At 42.1% G+C, this 17,009-nt stretch overlaps 2 protein-coding genes and 1 long non-coding RNA gene across 3 annotated transcripts; 1 reads left to right on the forward strand and 2 right to left on the reverse strand.

The window, feature by feature from the left end:
- Window positions 1–1,960: 1,960 nt before the first annotated feature.
- LOC132898928 (uncharacterized) lies at window positions 1,961–2,600 on the reverse strand. The gene is made up of 2 exons (XR_009656603.1): window positions 2,525–2,600; window positions 1,961–2,429 (listed from the first exon to the last, which is right to left on the reverse strand). It is a non-coding gene; the product is annotated as an uncharacterized LOC132898928 (long non-coding RNA).
- A 1,575-nt stretch (window positions 2,601–4,175) lies between these two features.
- LOC132899032 (cold shock domain-containing protein E1-like) lies at window positions 4,176–6,566 on the reverse strand. The gene has a single exon (XM_060940681.1). The coding sequence runs from the start codon at window positions 6,564–6,566 to the stop codon at window positions 4,185–4,187; it is 2,382 nt and encodes a 793-aa protein (XP_060796664.1). The 3' UTR covers window positions 4,176–4,184.
- A 758-nt stretch (window positions 6,567–7,324) lies between these two features.
- Window positions 7,325–17,009, forward strand: LOC132899646 (actin-binding protein WASF2-like). Its single transcript, XM_060941696.1, has 13 exons — window positions 7,325–7,584; window positions 9,727–9,751; window positions 12,202–12,393; window positions 12,509–12,599; window positions 13,146–13,255; window positions 13,509–13,619; window positions 13,781–13,837; window positions 13,931–13,999; window positions 14,256–14,417; window positions 15,340–15,396; window positions 15,807–16,030; window positions 16,653–16,812; window positions 16,924–17,009. Exons 3-13 carry the CDS (start codon window positions 12,204–12,206, stop codon window positions 17,007–17,009), a joined length of 1,317 nt encoding a protein of 438 aa, XP_060797679.1. The 5' UTR covers window positions 7,325–7,584; window positions 9,727–9,751; window positions 12,202–12,203.

A 17,009-nucleotide genomic window follows, 5' to 3' on the forward strand; every position in this document is an offset into this window, starting at 1 on the left:
AAGATTGATTACATAATGAAGTACCAGGATATTTAAACTCAAAACTTGATTGGATAACTTTCCTAAATAATGCATCCCCATCAATACAGACATGACTGAAGAAACATCAAATCAATGTTTTGCAGCAGCCAAAGATAAGCATTAGCCTGAATTCAAACAGAGCTGTCTGCATGTGTAAACCTAATAACATTAACAGGAACTTCAAATTTGAAAGGAGCGGACCAAGACCCCTGTAAAAGTGTCTCCAGTGTCCTTGTTGGACATCATGATGAGTTGAGAACTAGCGTTATCCTCTCCAGTGGATACTTCACTAAATTGTAGAGTTGATCATTTTGAGAAAGGTGTTTTTAAAAACAAAATCCACTAGTTAAAGGACCCATGGCATGGTGGTTTGTTGATGCTTTAAATGGGCTCGTGGAGGTTTCCGGATGTTATATCCGCAGCCTTTCTCGAAATGAACCCTCGGCACGTAAATATAGCCTCCTGGGAGAACGCCCCATTTCAGCGCTTTTCCCAGTGCGTCGTTTTGCTAATGAGAAGCAGGAGGAGGGGAAGGGTAGAGGGTGGGGGCAGGCCATGGGGGGAGGGGGAGGGGCTTGACCAAGCTGCACACACACATACTCGCTGCTATCAGCGCCTGTAGCCACGCTGCTAAGACAAAACCCCGTTCTCCCTCGGACTCCTTTCGTAAACTCAACATGACACAGAGAACAGAGAGTGAGAGTGTTCGGAGTGGTAGTTTACGAACATATAATACCCTAGGCTTGAACACGCACTCCATAACCAAAGAGGATAGAAGCAGCAACTACAGCAACATAGCGCTTATCCAACAGAAGACATGCATTGCGGAGCAATAGTCAAACATAAGCTCATAAGTTACAGTCAATTTCCAGACTAAACTCAGTTTAACAGAGCATGCTGCATGCTCTTTAGTTTTGTAGCGCAGAGTACCTGGCTAACTGCAGGAAGCGGTTAGCTGCACAGCTAATGTAGCCATTGCTAGGCTAACGCACCGATTTTAAAACACGGCAAAACGACCAGTTATACACTTACTTGTTCGGTGTTTGCGGCTGATGCGGCAGGGATGCTTGGTACGGACCCAGGCTTCAGTGACAGTTGATGTGCAAAACCTGCCCTGTACTGTCCCAAGTTGTGGAAACATTCCTCAGGAAAATGCTTCCGACAAACACACACCGTCTTAGGTAGACTCGACGGCGTATTATTGAAGTAAATAAAATTAAGCCACTGCGTCTTCAGGGGCTCTCCCGTCGGCAGTAAAAACAGACTCCTTTCTGTGTTGTCACATCCATGTACAGCGCAATTTCCATGTTTCGCTCGCTTAGGTGATGCCATGTTGTTGTGTCCTCCCTCTATGGTCTCCTCACTACAACTGGGCGGGGCAATCCATACAGTGGGTGGGAATCCAGAGGGGGGGCGTGGGGATCATCTCCCTTGCTGACGTAGTAAAGTGAAGAGCTTATCAACGCGCCGTTTTGACGCGCCATTCTCAAATGTTGGGCATAGTTTGGTTTACACATTATGACATTTCTAGCCACTGGGGTGACTTAAGAAGGTCAGAGGAACTCATTTTAACGTTAAAAAACCTCAGAAAGTGAAAATTTCATGCCATGGGACCTTTAACACAGACATTAAAAAAAGGCAGAATTTAGCTTCATGTCCAAAAAAACTGCAGAGTTAACTCTACTACTCCATGTTCATTCACTTGGTCGATCCTATAGATTTCCTCAAGAGGAAGTTCAATCACATTATAATCCACATTATTAACTGAGCATAATGGCCAGTCGAGCTCTACACAACAGCAGAGGACGACTCTGGAGCACGTCACCTAAAACTGAGAATACATTTATTCTCCATATTTTGCCAGTATCATGTATTCTGGTTAATCCTGCTGCAGCTAATCCGCGTGCGTCAAATGAATTTGTTGAGCAAAAACACAGGAGACGTTCAAAAATTTAATTCAAAGCAACGATCGTGATTCATCTACCGTCTTTTCTCTTACTGATTTCCCGAGTGGTGAAAAGAATTTACAGACGCGAGGAAATATTCTCAAAATAAAAGTGGAACATAAAAGGACAAAAGTGTGTTTTTAAAAAGTACAGAACAAATTACATGAAGCATTTTACCATTTTGTAAAATATGACAAGAAGGTGTTCTGCTAAAACAAAAGTTCCAAATTAATCACTGCTTTCGGCGTAAACACGAGCGCTAATAACATCAGTACAAAGACGACAGGTCATTATTTACACTCCCATATGCAAGAAGGCATGCGTCAAAATTCAGTCATTTTCTTATGCGTATCTGCTTTCTTCTGAGCCTTCTGGATAGACTGCTCCTGAGCCTTCAGCTGCTGCAGCAGCTTACGAGATGCCGAGAGCTTCTCTTGCACATGACTAATAACTGCAGCATCCCTAGACAAAAAGTGAGAGAAAAAAAACACTTTGTGAGAAGAAAACAAGGCAACAGGGAGCGAATGATCAGCACAAGGAATGACACCTCCGCTTACCTTCCATTTCTCCTGTTCAGGGAATCGGTGAGCCGCTGGATTTCTCTCTCCACTTGGCTCATCCTCTCAGTGGTCTGAAAGAGTTGAACGTTAAGTGAGCGCTTGGTGCTCTTTCCTCCCTCTTATACATCTTTAGGTTGAAAGAGTCCAAAGATGTAGGTCATCTTACCAGCCACATCCCACTTATCAGAGAGTCTAACAAATGTTGTCATTTTATATACTAAATTTTTAAATTAAAACCACCCAGTAGGCCAGCGCCTACACCTACCCCCTCCAAATAACACCATGAGGCGCATGCTGAACACAGCAGTGCATCCTGGCCACTGTTTTGTGCAAGCCAGAACCTGTACCTCCCCAACTCCTTTCACCTTTTTTTGTTGTTGTTTTCATAAAACATTTATTTGGGCGGCACGGTGGTGTAGTGGTTAGCGCTGTCGCCTCACAGCAAGAAGGTCCGGGTTCGAGCCCCGTGGCCGGCGAGGGCCTTTCTGTGCGGAGTTTGCATGTTCTCCCCGTGTCCGCGTGGGTTTCCTCCGGGTGCTCCGGTTTCCCCCACAGTCCAAAGACATGCAGGTTAGGTTAACCGGTGGCTCTAAATTGACCGTAGGTGTGAATGGCTGTCTGTGTCTAAGTGTCAGCCCTGCGATGACCTGGCGACTTGTCCAGGGTGTACCTCGCCTTTCGCCCGTAGTCAGCTGGGATAGGCTCCAGCTTGCCTGCGACCCTGTAGAACAGGATAAAGCGGCTACAGATAATGAGATGAGATGAGACATTACATATAGTATATGTTATCCAAAAGTCTTGAGGATGCAGATCAGTATTAAAATCTACTTGAGGGTGAAGCCCCCTAAAGATTGTTCATATATTTTGGCAGTTGTCTGGGGAAAAGAGTATACCTCTATTGTGTGGTTGGGTTTGTTTTGTTGTTTTATTTCGAGTCTTTAGGCACCTTAATCTTACTTTTATTTTACTTGTTAAAAGCATATTAAATTGGATTTTTAAAAATAAAAAGCAAAAAAGCAAAAGATGTGTGTGCAGTGATAAAAAAAGTAAAAGAAAATATAAAAAAGGCCGCAAGTTATGAGAAGATATTAGGAATTCTCCACGTGAAAACAGAAGAAAACATGGAAGGAGGGTGAAACCAAGCGGGGCTATTAAAACAAAAGCGTACAGAACTTGATCAAAATAAACTTGGAAGGTTTGGAAGTTGTTTAACATGGTGAGTGGGTACCAAGTGACAGGAACAAATAAACAACTGCTCGGAATTGGGGTGGGGAGGTGCAGAATTCCGCACAATTTCATTTTGAGCTGAGATGGAAACACATTAGCCATCATCAGATGGTAGAACCACCAAATCCCATTTTTCTCCAACACTGTCAACACACTTCTCTTAGAGTTTCTTAAAAAATACTCAAACAGAATGCGCACACACACACGCAAACAACCAAGGAATCGTCTTTAATTACAAATGCACAAAAAACACACTAATATGAAAGGTCAGGGGAGATGATCAGTTCTTTTGGAAGGGATTTTGGAACAGAGTGAAGGTGTGTGTGTGTGGCTTATAGCAGTGCAAATACCTTCCCTGTCCTTTAGTCTTGACTGCTTCTTTTCTCTGAGGTGCTGTCAGTGTGGAGAGGGAGGAGCAGTAAATAGCAGCTCAGTCAATCACACCAGCCTGGCGAGGTTTCCTCTCCACATTAAAGCCCTTTGAATTATCAGGGCCCCGTGGTTGTCGAATGATCACCAGACGTGGGGCGCTGGCATTGGTCAGGGTGATGCTCTTCAAGCGGTTCACCAAGCGGTCAGGCCGAGGTCTTGCCACTGTTTTAGGGCCCTCACTGACTCTGCAGACATTGTGGGCACTGAACTTCCCTGTGCGCTGGTTCAGAATAACCGAGAACTCCACCTCATCTCCAGCCTGCAGCTCCAAGTTGTCCTGCACCTGCTTCATGTGGAAGAACAGCTTCTTACTCTCGCCTACCTCATATGTGATGAAACCAAACTGGTCTTTAACACAGTCCACCAAAGCTCTACGCTGTGGAATGACATTGCATGCCATCCTCTGTCCTGTCTGTAGCACGGTACACAGCTGAAAGTTCACCATCTCCCCTTTCTGCAGGCAATCTCGTTTACTGGTTATGCTAACTATTCCAAATGGGTAAATCTGACCTTTACTGGAGCCTTCTTCTGTTACCTCAATAAGTCCTTGGTATTCAGTTTGAGAGGGAGCTACACCCCGCAGGGGCCGGACCACCTTTCCCGAAAGCACAGTACTGCTAATGTCCTCTTTCAGTCCATTCACATGTGGGACTTTGGTGACCTTCTCAGCACTGAATTTGTTCCCTTTGCCCTTACACAGAGTGTATTCGACTGTATCTCCCAGGTCTAGGTCGTCCTTGCTACCACACATCTCACTGAAGTGAAAGAAGATCTCCTGATCATGGCTGGCAGTTTCGATAAAGCCAAAGTTGTCCTTAAGTGCCGCTATGTAGCCCAGGAGCCTCTTGGTGTTAGTGGTATGGTTTAAGATATTGATGGAGACGGCGTTCTGCTGGCCAGAATGCTTTACTTCACTGATTGCAAAGTCCATGTTGTCTCCAAGCTGAGGGAGAACTTCACTCTCTAGGTCTTTCATATGATTGGGTACAGTCAGCTTCACTCCACAGTCTTTATACACAATCGTGCATTCCTCTGCTTCCTTCTCTTTACCATTGTTGGGGCTGGCATTGATCTTGCCATTGAAGGCAGCTGTGGCCTGCTTCTCTACAACACCTGGGAAACACTGTTCAGACTCTGTGTCAAAAGACACTGTGCCCTTGGGCAGTCTCCTGATCCGCACTGCATGGCTCCTCTGGGCTGACAGCATGTCAGGGATGACAGTAAACTCCACTTCGTCTGAAATGTGCAGTGGGCTTTCCTCCAAAACCTCACCAAAGTGGAAGAACATTCGGGCATCACGGTCCACACACTTAATGAAGCCAAACCTATCACGCATTGCAGCGATCATACCCATTTCACGAGACTCCTTAGTAAAATGGAAGGTGTCAGGCAGTATATGGATGTTTGTAGCTCGCTCACTCTTGTCTCGCCGGTCAGTGGAAATGTTGAACCGGACATGGTCTCCTTCCAGAAGTGTCACTTTGGACTTGGTGTCTTTCTCCCTAAACAGAAGTTCCTTTTGGCTGAAATTAATCCTTGCACAAATTCGTCCAGGTAACGGGTCATTATGATTCTTGGTGGGAACCTTAGGAATAACCTTGGTGACCGTGCCCTCAAACTGTTCAATACCGATATCTTCAAATATAACTGTGCCTGGGGGGAGCACATGAACATCCGTAGCAACCTCTTTCCCATTTCGGTCCTTAATAGAAAACTCCACTTCATCTCCAACCTGCAGTGGCTCCAAGTCACCTTTGAACTCACTGTAGTGAAAGAAAATCTTTTTCACTACGTCCGCTCGCTCAATAAATCCAAATGCATCCTTAGCGGCACACACCACTCCCTGGCACCTCATCAGCTTCTTCTTAACCAACATAATGTTTTGGGCACTCACTGCTCCAGTATGCTTGTTAGTTTCCAAGCAGAAGCTGACCTTATCTCCTATTTCCAGTTGTGGTTTGCCCTCCACGTTCTCATGGGTGTAAGTGAGATAGAACACTTCCCTGTTTCTCTCATAGCACAAACTGCCAGTGGGGACCTGGCCAGGAGCAGACCTTTCATCCAGGTGGTTGGGGATGGCTGAGACAACCTGCCCAGAAATTCGTTCTTCGGGCAGGACTTCAGCCTGGATCTTTACCAGCTTCAGAGCAATAGGTTTCCCGGTGCGCTTGTCAGAAGACACCTCAAACTCCACATCATCTCCAATCTTGAGCTCTTGCAGGTTGCCATTGTACTGGGAGCAGTGGAAGAACAGGTGAGCCTGTCTCTCTGAGCATTGGATAAAACCATAGGAGGTAAGCAGCTTCCCAACCACACCAGTCTCCCGGAGGCGCATTCCAGCGGTGCCATTAGCAAGGCCATTGTTACGCTTGAAACTCATCTTGCTTAGACGGCTTGTTACGGTGTTCTGATGGCACGATTAACACTGAGATAAAGATTTAAACCCTGTTCTTAGAACACTTATGTTTCTGTTTTCCGGAACACATTCTAATTTTTAAAAAAGATTCCAAAAATTAAAAAAAAACAACCTTGATGTTTTTTTTTAAAACACATCCATGGGATGGGTGCTTTGTCAAAGGCAGTGGCGTTGTTAAGCCTTGTCACTCGGGTATTTTGGCTCTTAATAAATAAATAAACAAACAAACAAATAAATACATAAATAAATTTTTTTTAAAGGAAGAGATTAATGGAAAATAACTGACTGAAACAGACCGGAACTTGAGTTTCATCGTCCGAAGACGGAGGGGGAGGGGGACATAATTGAGCGCTGCACAGTGCACATTCGAAATGTTGGTAACCGCTAACAGAAGTAGTAATGGTCGGAAGACGATTTACAAAAAAAAAAATCCACTATTGTTGAATTTTTCTAGATGAAAACAGACGGCAAGCCATCGACTGTGTGTGTTCACAATATCAATACCAGATCCAGTAACAATGCTCTGTACGTTCCACATGTAAAATCATTTGGAAAAACATCATTTTATTACTCAGCAATCAAAATTTGGAATCAACTTCCCAACAATATTAAAAGTATTCAGAACAAGTCCAGTTTCAAACTGTCAGTGAAGAATCACCTTTTTAATGGTCTTAGACAGCAAGAAGATAATACCTTTTTATTTTACTAATTTTCCCAGCTAGCATGTATATAGTGGACCACTGGTGGCTTTTGGACGGCAAGCCGTCGGTGGTATGCCAGCCGTGGTCCGAAGTCGGGCCGCTGCCTAGCACAAATCACAGCTCGGGGCGTGAGTGGCTTTTGGTTGGCGCCCCGCGATGGTGCGCGAGGATTCGAATCCACTGCGCAAGACAGTGGCGGCTCGCCATCCTTGGACCGCTGAAGGACCGCTACCCATAGACTACAACGGACGGAAGAACCAGCCACAACTTAATAGGACTAGGTAAGTACACCATCTTCTTATCTCTTCTAAAATTATCATATACAAAAACTATAGTAAACGTAATGCTAGCCTACACTTCAAAACTTCGTGAACTGTTGTGGTATGACGTTTCTGACAGCAAGACAGAGACAAACTCATTCATTAGGACTCGTTCAGAAAACGGACATGATGGCTTACCAATTTGACATAATTAGCCAACGAAGGATAAATAAAGTAGCCTACATATCACCCTCGTATATGCACCTGGGGTGAAGTGTTTTTATTCACATATGAGAAAGGGGGGAAATTACTTTGGCTATCCGAAAGTGTACTCGCCTGTATTAAGACACCCTCTGCCCCTTGGCTGTGCCTAGAAATTCTATCCATGAAACTTTACTTAATTACACTAAACTTCACCTCAATAATGGTAACCTCTACCTCAGTAACTCTCCTTTACCTCAGTAAAGGCTAAACTTTACCTCATTATTGCTAACCTTTATGAAATAACACTTTTTTTGCCTCAGTAACACTAACATTTACCTCAGTAATGCTGTGTTATCTTAATGCTAACTTTTATTTAATAACACTAATTTTTACCTCAGTAACACTAACCTTTACTCAATAACACCATTTACCTCAATAATGCTAAGTGTTATCTTAATGCTAACCTTTATTTAATAACACTAATTTTTACCTCAGTAACACTAACCTTTACTCAATAACACCAACATTTACCTCAGTAATGCTTAATAATGCTAACCTTTATTTAATAACACTAACTTTTACCTCAGTAACACTAACCTTTACTCAATAACACCAACATTTACCTCAGTAATGCTTAATAATGCTAACCTTTATTTAATAACACTAACTTTTACCTCAGTAACACTAACCTTTACTCAATAACACCAACATTTACCTCAGTAATGCTAAGTGTTATCTTAATAATGCTAACCTTTATTTAATAACACTAACTTTTACCTCAGTAACACTAACCTTTACTCAATAACACCAACATTTACCTCAGTAATGCTAAGTGTTATCTTAATAATGCTAACCTTTATTTAATAACACTAATTTTTACCTCAGTAACACTAACCTTTACTCAATAACACCAACATTTACCTCAGTAATGCTAAGTGTTATCTTAATAATGCTAACCTTTATTTAATAACACTAATTTTTACCTCAGTAACACTAACCTTTACTCAATAACACCAACATTTACCTCAGTAACGCTAATCTCTAATTTATTAACACTAAACTTACTAATTCTTCATTACCCTAACTGACAATCAGTTTTGCATGTAGATTGATGTAGCCTTTGCTAGGCAAACCTGTCCGACTTTTTAAAAATGAAGGCAACTTTATTGGTTAATAGATGACAGATGGGGTTTAACATTTGTCCTGTGACAAAAAAAAAAGTTTCAGGTCAGCACAGCAACTTTCCTCGCCTTGGCTGTCCATGGTTGTTAGCCTAGCTATCATAGCTATCGCCCCGATATTGTTTTGTTTCTGGAGTTCATGTCTGCATCCGCTGGTGTTTTGAGGCAGCTACTGCAACTGATGTGTAGACAACATCGGGGTTCCCGCGGGGTCTTAAAAACCCTTAAAACATTGAATTGAAGCGTTTGGAAATGATACAAATGCCAGCCAGTGTCAGTGTATTGCCAGCAGTGATTTGTTCTACAGGCTACTAGACGTGAACGAGTATAAAATTATAAAGAAGGAAGAACAGGACTAGGCATGTAAACCTGTTCACTTTACCACAGAAATTTTAAGGAATAATAGGGCTGTGACTTTACTCACTCCTTACACCAACTCTTCTTCAATGTCGTGCACCGAAATATCACAGTATCACAGTATCAATATTTCAGGTAGGCCTTCTTCTACCGGCAGTTATGCAGTAAGCTGTAACCAAAACACGACATATGTATTTGACAGAATTTAAAATATACGCCACTCAACATGATCCCAAATGCTGATTCACATATTTAATGTTTATGAACGTAGTAAAAAGAAACGTATAAAAAACATTTTGTGAACCTAGGTGATGAGAGAGAGAGAGAGTGTGTGTGAGAGAGAGAGAGAGAGAGAGAGAGAATGTTGATGCAGCTTTGTAATAAGACAGATGGTGATATGTTGTCTCTTTTCCCTTTACAGGTCACCAAGAGTACAAGTCTGTAAGGTAATTTGGGGTAATTTAAGGTAATAGGCAACACTTGTGGCGCAATGTCTAGTTACTGGAGTAAGAGAAGAAGGATTGCTAAAGGCGTTGAATCAGACTTACTGAGTATAGGCCTAACTTCTTCAGCAGAGTGTGGGGGGGAAGGGGTGTCATATGAAGTGACTGAGGTCCAATTTACTCATGGGGGCAGTGGGGTAGAACCCCTACCAGGACATAGTGCCCATTCAGGACAGAGCAGTGGTGGAGTTAGTGAGCAGGTCCATTCAGGACAGAGCAGTGGTGGAGTGAGTGAGCAGGTCCATTCAGGACAGAGCAGTGGTGGAGTGAGTGAGCAGGTCCATTCAGGACAGAGCAGTGGTGGAGTGAGTGAGCAGGTCCATTCAGGACAGAGCAGTGGTGGAGTGAGTGAGCAGGTCCATTCAGGACAGAGCAGTGGTGGAGTGAGTGAGCAGGTCCATTCAGGACAGAGCAGTGGTGGAGTGAGTGAGGATGAACAGTCCAGTGAACATGCACATGACAGTGATGGCAGTGAGGAAATCTGTTCTTCAGGCGAAGACACACGAAGTCACCTTGCTCAATGGGCAGTTAGGAGAAGGATAAGCCATGCTGCTTTGGCAGATTTATTATCTTTTCTCTCTGGAAAATTGCATGGCTTGCCAAAAAATCCTAGAACGTTACTAAAAACAAAAACCACGTATCATGTTAAAAATATTTCAGGCGGTAGCTACTATCATTTTGGCTTCGATCATGGCATTTCCTCTCATCTTGCTAACAAAAAAACTCCTTTGACTTGCCCGTCTTTAACAATCCAAGTGAACATAGATGGCCTGCCCCTCTATAAAAGCTCAAATGCACAGTTCTGGCCTATTTTAGGGCTCATTGAGTGTTTTGAGAATCGGGTACAGACAAACAGGGAGCCATTTGTTATCGGGATCTACTTTGGAAATCAGAAACCTACAACACTAGAGTTTCTAGATGAGTTTGTCAGTGACGCACGTGTTCTTGAGAGAGATGGCTTTTTTTACCAGGGTGCTTCTATCGCTATAGCATTGTCAGCAGTGGTCTGTGACGCGCCTGCACGGGCATTTATCCGAAGGTCAAAGGGACACACTGGGTTCTACAGTTGTCACAAATGCCATCAAAAGGGAGTGACATACCAAGGAAGAATGACCTTTCCACAATCAGATGCACCACCTAGACTGGACAGCGAAACATTTGATGAGTTTAGTGATGAGCAGCATTTCACAGGATTTAGTCCATTCAATCTTTTGTCAGTTGGAATAGTCACACAGTTTCCTCATGACTATATGCATGTGGTGTGCTTAGGGGTAGTGCGGAAACTGTTATACTTCTGGATGAGGAAGCCATTGCACACTCGAGTAGGTACAGCTGTCGTGCAGGAGGTGTCAACTACGCTTTTGGGTTATCGCTCATATTTCCCCATTGAATTCAACCGGAAGCCCCGAACTCTTACTGATTTTGAGAGGTGGAAAGCTACTGAGCTTCGCTCATTCCTGCTATACACTGGGCCAGCTTGCTTAAAGGGCAGAGTACCAGCAGCAATTTACAACAACTTCATGTTGCTGTCTGTGGCCATGACTATTTTACTTAGTGTATCTTTAGTGGGAGATTATGCTGACTATGCACACAGTCTACTCTTGGCATTTGTGAAACACTGCAACCAACTGTATGGTAGGGAGTACATTGGGTACAATATGCATGCCTTACTCCACCTCAGTGAGGAAACAAAGACATATGGAGCGTTAGACAACATATCCTGCTTCCCTTTTGAAAATTTCCTCGGCCAGCTAAAAACAACGATCCGGAAACCCAACAAGCCCCTAGAGCAGGTCATTCGTCGCTTGTCTGAAAAAAGGTTTAAGTCCAGTGAGTGTCTAAGTATCGAGTCAGGCCTAACAATGGAACATTACAGTGGCCCTGTACCACCGCATCTTACTGCCATAAAACAATTTAAAAGAATGCTTGTTCAGAGGGTCATCATTCAGGTCTCAACAAGTGACAGTTGTGTGGAGTTAGCGGGGGGAAGGATAGTGGTCATCGAAAACATCATAGTTGACAACAAGGCAGAAGTGCACATAGTGTTTAGGTCCTTCTCAAAGCTCTGCAACCTCTTTGACTACCCACTCGAGTCATCTGAAGTTGGCATCTACCATCTGTCTGCCCTGACACCTCAACTGCATCACACTCTAGCTGCACACATAGAGAGAAAATATGTCCTCCTTCCAGTTAAGGATGGCTTTGCTGGGCTACCAATGTTGCATCAGTAGGATTGCTGTTTTTTATGTTGGTGTAAGTGTTCAAATCACAATTTTGTTCAGGTGATATATTCAGGTTTCCCATCTCATTTAGGAAATGCTGTAGCTGTAGGAATTGATTATTAAGATGCCTTGGCAAGCCCACTTAAGTGTAACTATTTCTTCTTTCCACAGAAATGTATGTAGTCGTTTCCTTCCCCGCGGAGGGCTTGTTTTTTGTGGTGCCTGTTTCATGGCTCATAGAAGATAAATGTTACTGGCCTCCCTTTAAAACGCTGGACAAGGTAAAAAAGGCTGCCCTACAAAATGAAACCCCTGACCCCAACTGTTGGACACTTCATCCAGTTGAGGTGCTTAAAGTTAAAGGTAGGCTCGGTTGTATATTTAAATATCATAATGCAGCATTTTGATTTGGGAGAAAAGGAGACAATTCAACTATTTGAATTTTGCTTGTTTGCTATTGTTGTTTTTTTTTATGTAGACACATACGAAAAGGCCCACGGCCACTACCTTAAAGCAAAAAGAGGAGAGAAGCTGGAGACAGATGAGGAGACCATGAAAAGAAAAAGAAAGTAAGATAATATTTGCATCATACTAGTCACTAATATATAAACGGAGGTAGATTGACTGAATTACATAGGCAGCATGTGATCTAGACAGGTTTGACACAATCTACCAAATAACTACTGAATTACTCACAAATATATCAAAATATGCATAAATACTAAGTCAACTCAATCAATACAACAATATTTAATTACTTTGGTCATTTATGCAAAGAAATACTGGATTCGCTTAGATGAGGTAACAAACTTCTCAAAGTGAGGTGAAGCTGAATCATGGCATCTGAGTAAGTAACCAACATGCAGGAGCCTCCTGTTCGATGTTCTACATCGACCTACATTGCTTGGCAGACATGAGGTCATATCCTGAAACTAGAAATATCAACATAAGGGTTCTTCAAGGTGAACTAAGGAAGTGGACTATATAAACCAGACTACTTGTCTGGTTTATATAGCCTTTTCTATATTTTTAACTAACCATAAATATTATTTGTACCAATGATATTGCCCTCAATGTCACATTCTTTAACATTTTGTAACTTGTGTAATCTCTAGGCCAAACATGAAATTCATCCAATCCAGTGATGAAGAAGATGACTGTCCCTATTTCCCTCCGGCTCCAAAAATTCGGCGACTGCCAGAGAAAATTTCTGTACCAAATTCAGGTTAGTGATATCTCTGAAAAGAAATTCATTTTTCTTTTTTCATGGTCTCTGTTACTTTTCATTTTGTGTTGCCTTACATTTCATGCACCCACATTTGACACAGGCCTTCTGCATATCTTCCTTTGTTTATTTTTTATGTTGCATTTGGACAAAAGTGTCAGTTAAGTATAATGTCATACCATTGCATTAAGTGTAATCATAGCATTGTATCATCTCACTAAACACGCCTTTTCATTTCCAATCTATTCAACAGAGTTTACCAGCCAGGCACCACAGGTCCCAACCACCACCACCCTGCCTCTACCACCACCACCACAACTCCCACCTCTACCACCACTACCACAGCGCCCACCCAGCCATGAAGGTAAATGGGTCAATGTCATTGTCAATGTCATTTATTGTGCTCTGATATCAGGTGGTACAACCACTGCTAATGCTCATAAATTAATTAGTAATTGGTAATTAATGTACTGCAATGAATATGCTTCTTAGATAACCATTTAAGTCTTAATCTCTTTCAAACAGTGTACAGTCAATCACACAGAACCCCTTCAGTCACCAGGACCAGTACTTACCCTGCAGGTAATATTGGCCACTGTGTACTTAGTACCATGATTTGGTCTTCTAATTACCATGAATACTTGTATATCATGTGTCTTTTCACTCTGTTTGCAGTGTTGTCCAACCAAGCAGCCAGTCCCCCGTTGGAAACCTCACATCTTTTTCTGACATCCAGCCATGGAGGTATACACATAATACATTGGCTATTGAAAGTCTACACCCCTGTTCAAATGCCAGGTGTTCATGATGTAAAAAAAAATGACAAAAAGAAACTATTTAACGTCATGACAACCTGGCACTTGAACAGGGGTATGTAAACTCATATGTGTACTTTATAAGTTGCTTTGGGTTTGGACAAAAGTTGCAGTAATAATCAATAATAATCATTGCCGTAATAATCTCACTAAACACGCCTTTTCATTTCCAATCTGTTCAACAGAGTTTACCAGTCAGGCACCACAGCTCCCCACCACCACCACCCTGCCTCTACCACCACCATCACCTCTACCACCACTACCACAGCTTCCAACGATTTCACCTCTGCCAGCACCACCACAGCTTCCATCGAAGTCACCTCTTTTTCGAACATCCAGCCATGGAGGTAAATACATAATACAGTGCCTATTGAAAATGTACACACCCCTGTTCAAATGCCAGGTGTTCATGATGTAAAAAAATGACAAAAAAGACAAACTATTTTATGTCATGAACCTGGCATTTGAACAGGGGTATGTAAACTTATCATACCCACTGTACACTGCGTTCCAAATTATTATGCAAATGACATTTTTCACTGGTTTTCCTAAATAAATAACTAGATGACAAGTCATCATAATTTTCAAGTCATCAACCGTTAGAGTACAAAGCAAATATTTTTGAACGAACCTTCCAATGATAACGGTATTTTTTTAAAAATTGAAAAACTGAAAATGCACTGTTCCAAATTATTATGCAAAGCAGAGTTTCAAAAGATGTTGTTCTTGTAAAGAACTGAAAATGGCCATTTATGAAATTTGAAGCATTAGCAGGTGATAATTACTGGAATCAAAACCTAGTTCAATCAAAAAATCTTACAGTTCAAGTTGCATTACTGGATGTGTAGCTGATTCAGAGCGCACACAGGTTTGTGCAGATAAAGGCACATTAAGAAAGGTTCTTCCAGATAAATACATCAGAACAAGAGAGTAAATGATAAAATACTATTACAAAGCAACAAACAAGTCACTTTTGAAGCTGCGAGTTGGAAGGTTCGTTCAAAAACATTTGCTTTGTACTCTAACGGTTGATGACTTGGAAAATTATGATGACTTGTCATTTAGTTATTTATTTTGGAAAACCAGTGAAAAATGTCATTTGCATAATAATTTGGAACGCAGTGTATGTTACTTTGTTCATTTTCTATTTTATAAGTTGCTTTGGACAAAAGTATCAGTTAAGTATAATGCCATAACATTGCATTCAGTGTAATCATAGCATTGCACCATCTCACTATTTACTAACCACATTTCCAATCTGTTCAACAGAGTTTACCAGTCAGGCACAGCATCATCCATCAAATCAGCAAATCAGCATCCAGCAAGGTAGAACTGAATTATCATTTATCTGGCACCAATATTAAAGGAGAAGCAGACTAACCCCTTAAGATACAGCCCCTGTTATAAATTAGCCGAATAGCTGTTACCAGAATGGCAATGACCAAGTCGTAATGTATTACTAAAGGCCCTATGCACTGTCATAGTGGTACTATGGCAGTAAAGTTTTTCTCAGTGGCCATTACAGCGTCCTTTTGGTGGAATGGCGTGTGTTAAGGGGCTATGAAAGTTTTGTTTGTTTTTGTTTTGAGAAGGACACCATACATTCATCCTTGATTATGTCAATTTCAGTAACACAGATGTTGATGTTGTTTGAAAGCTGTGTAAATGGAAACTAAGTATCTGAATTACTACATCTATACTTATACCATTTCTAATCTGTTGTCTTTGATTCATAGATTTTTGCAGACTTGTTCTGCAGCACCTCCGGACGATTGAGGAGGAGGTTAAGGAGGTTAAGCAGCAGGTGGCTGCAAATACGGCCATTCTGCAGAAGCTAGGGGGTGCTGGTGTGGCAGACCTTTGCCTCGTCCAGGAAACCAACATGCCCCTCAGTAACCTGGAGGAACTGGAGGAGCTGGAGAGGCAGCTTGGGTCTGACATTGACCTGAAAAACCAACTGGTAAGTCTGGATTTTAAAATGTTGCAATATGAATTTGAAGGCATACAAGTCTTAACCTGGCTCTCGTGATGAATGTTGCTCTGAGTTGCTCCACAAACATTTATCTGTAACTATGGCCGTAGTGCGCTTAGCCAAAGTTCCTGTCTTAAAATACCGTCTCTGGCTTAGCTCTCCAAATGTTTTATTAAAAATCCTTGCACATGATTGGAAAAAACACTTGTCTGACAATTAAAGCACTACTGTAACATTTCTGGAAATGAGTTCATTTTACACCTCTCCCTGAATTAAGTGATTTGTCGACAATGTTACATCTATGAAAGCCCTGCGAGCCGGATTGGTCAGGCTGCCTGGGTAAATCTGAAAATCCACCCAGATCCACGAGTAGCTCATAAAGCTGTGCGGAAACACACAGATCTGGCGAGAGCCAGGTGATCCCACTGATTGAGCATTGCTAAAATTGATCCCATTCCCAAGGGGAGCGATGTGTGCACAATAAATCATATATATGTTTCCAATTTTCAACATCATACCCACTGTATTTGAAGGTTACAGATGAACTATCAAACAGCTAAGATGTTTGACTGAATGTTATGCCATTGTAATTTTGGTCTTTGTATTCCAGGTGAACATACTTGCTGTTTTGGGGGGGAAAACCACCAAAGACGCGGTGAAGAGGATGTTGGGCCGTATTTTGAGGAAGTCCCTGGCGCTTCAAATAAATTGGACTGGTGCTGGAGGAAAGGTGGCGTTCAAGTCTTTACACCTGAAGAATGTGTTACACAGTAAGCTAAAAAAAAAAACTTTTTTTTTTTACATTTTGAATCATTATTGTGAAGTATTTACAACCCCTGGCAAAAGCATTTTTTTCTTACTTACTCCTTGTTTTACAACAGGAGCTGTTAGGAGAGTGGTGCACACAGCAACAGAAGAGGACCTGCAAAAAGAAGTTGCGAAGTACCTAAAGGGGGCAGCTGACTGA

This window comes from Neoarius graeffei, chromosome 15 (genome assembly GCF_027579695.1).
Source record: "Neoarius graeffei isolate fNeoGra1 chromosome 15, fNeoGra1.pri, whole genome shotgun sequence".
Classification (NCBI taxonomy): Eukaryota; Metazoa; Chordata; class Actinopteri; order Siluriformes; family Ariidae; genus Neoarius; species Neoarius graeffei.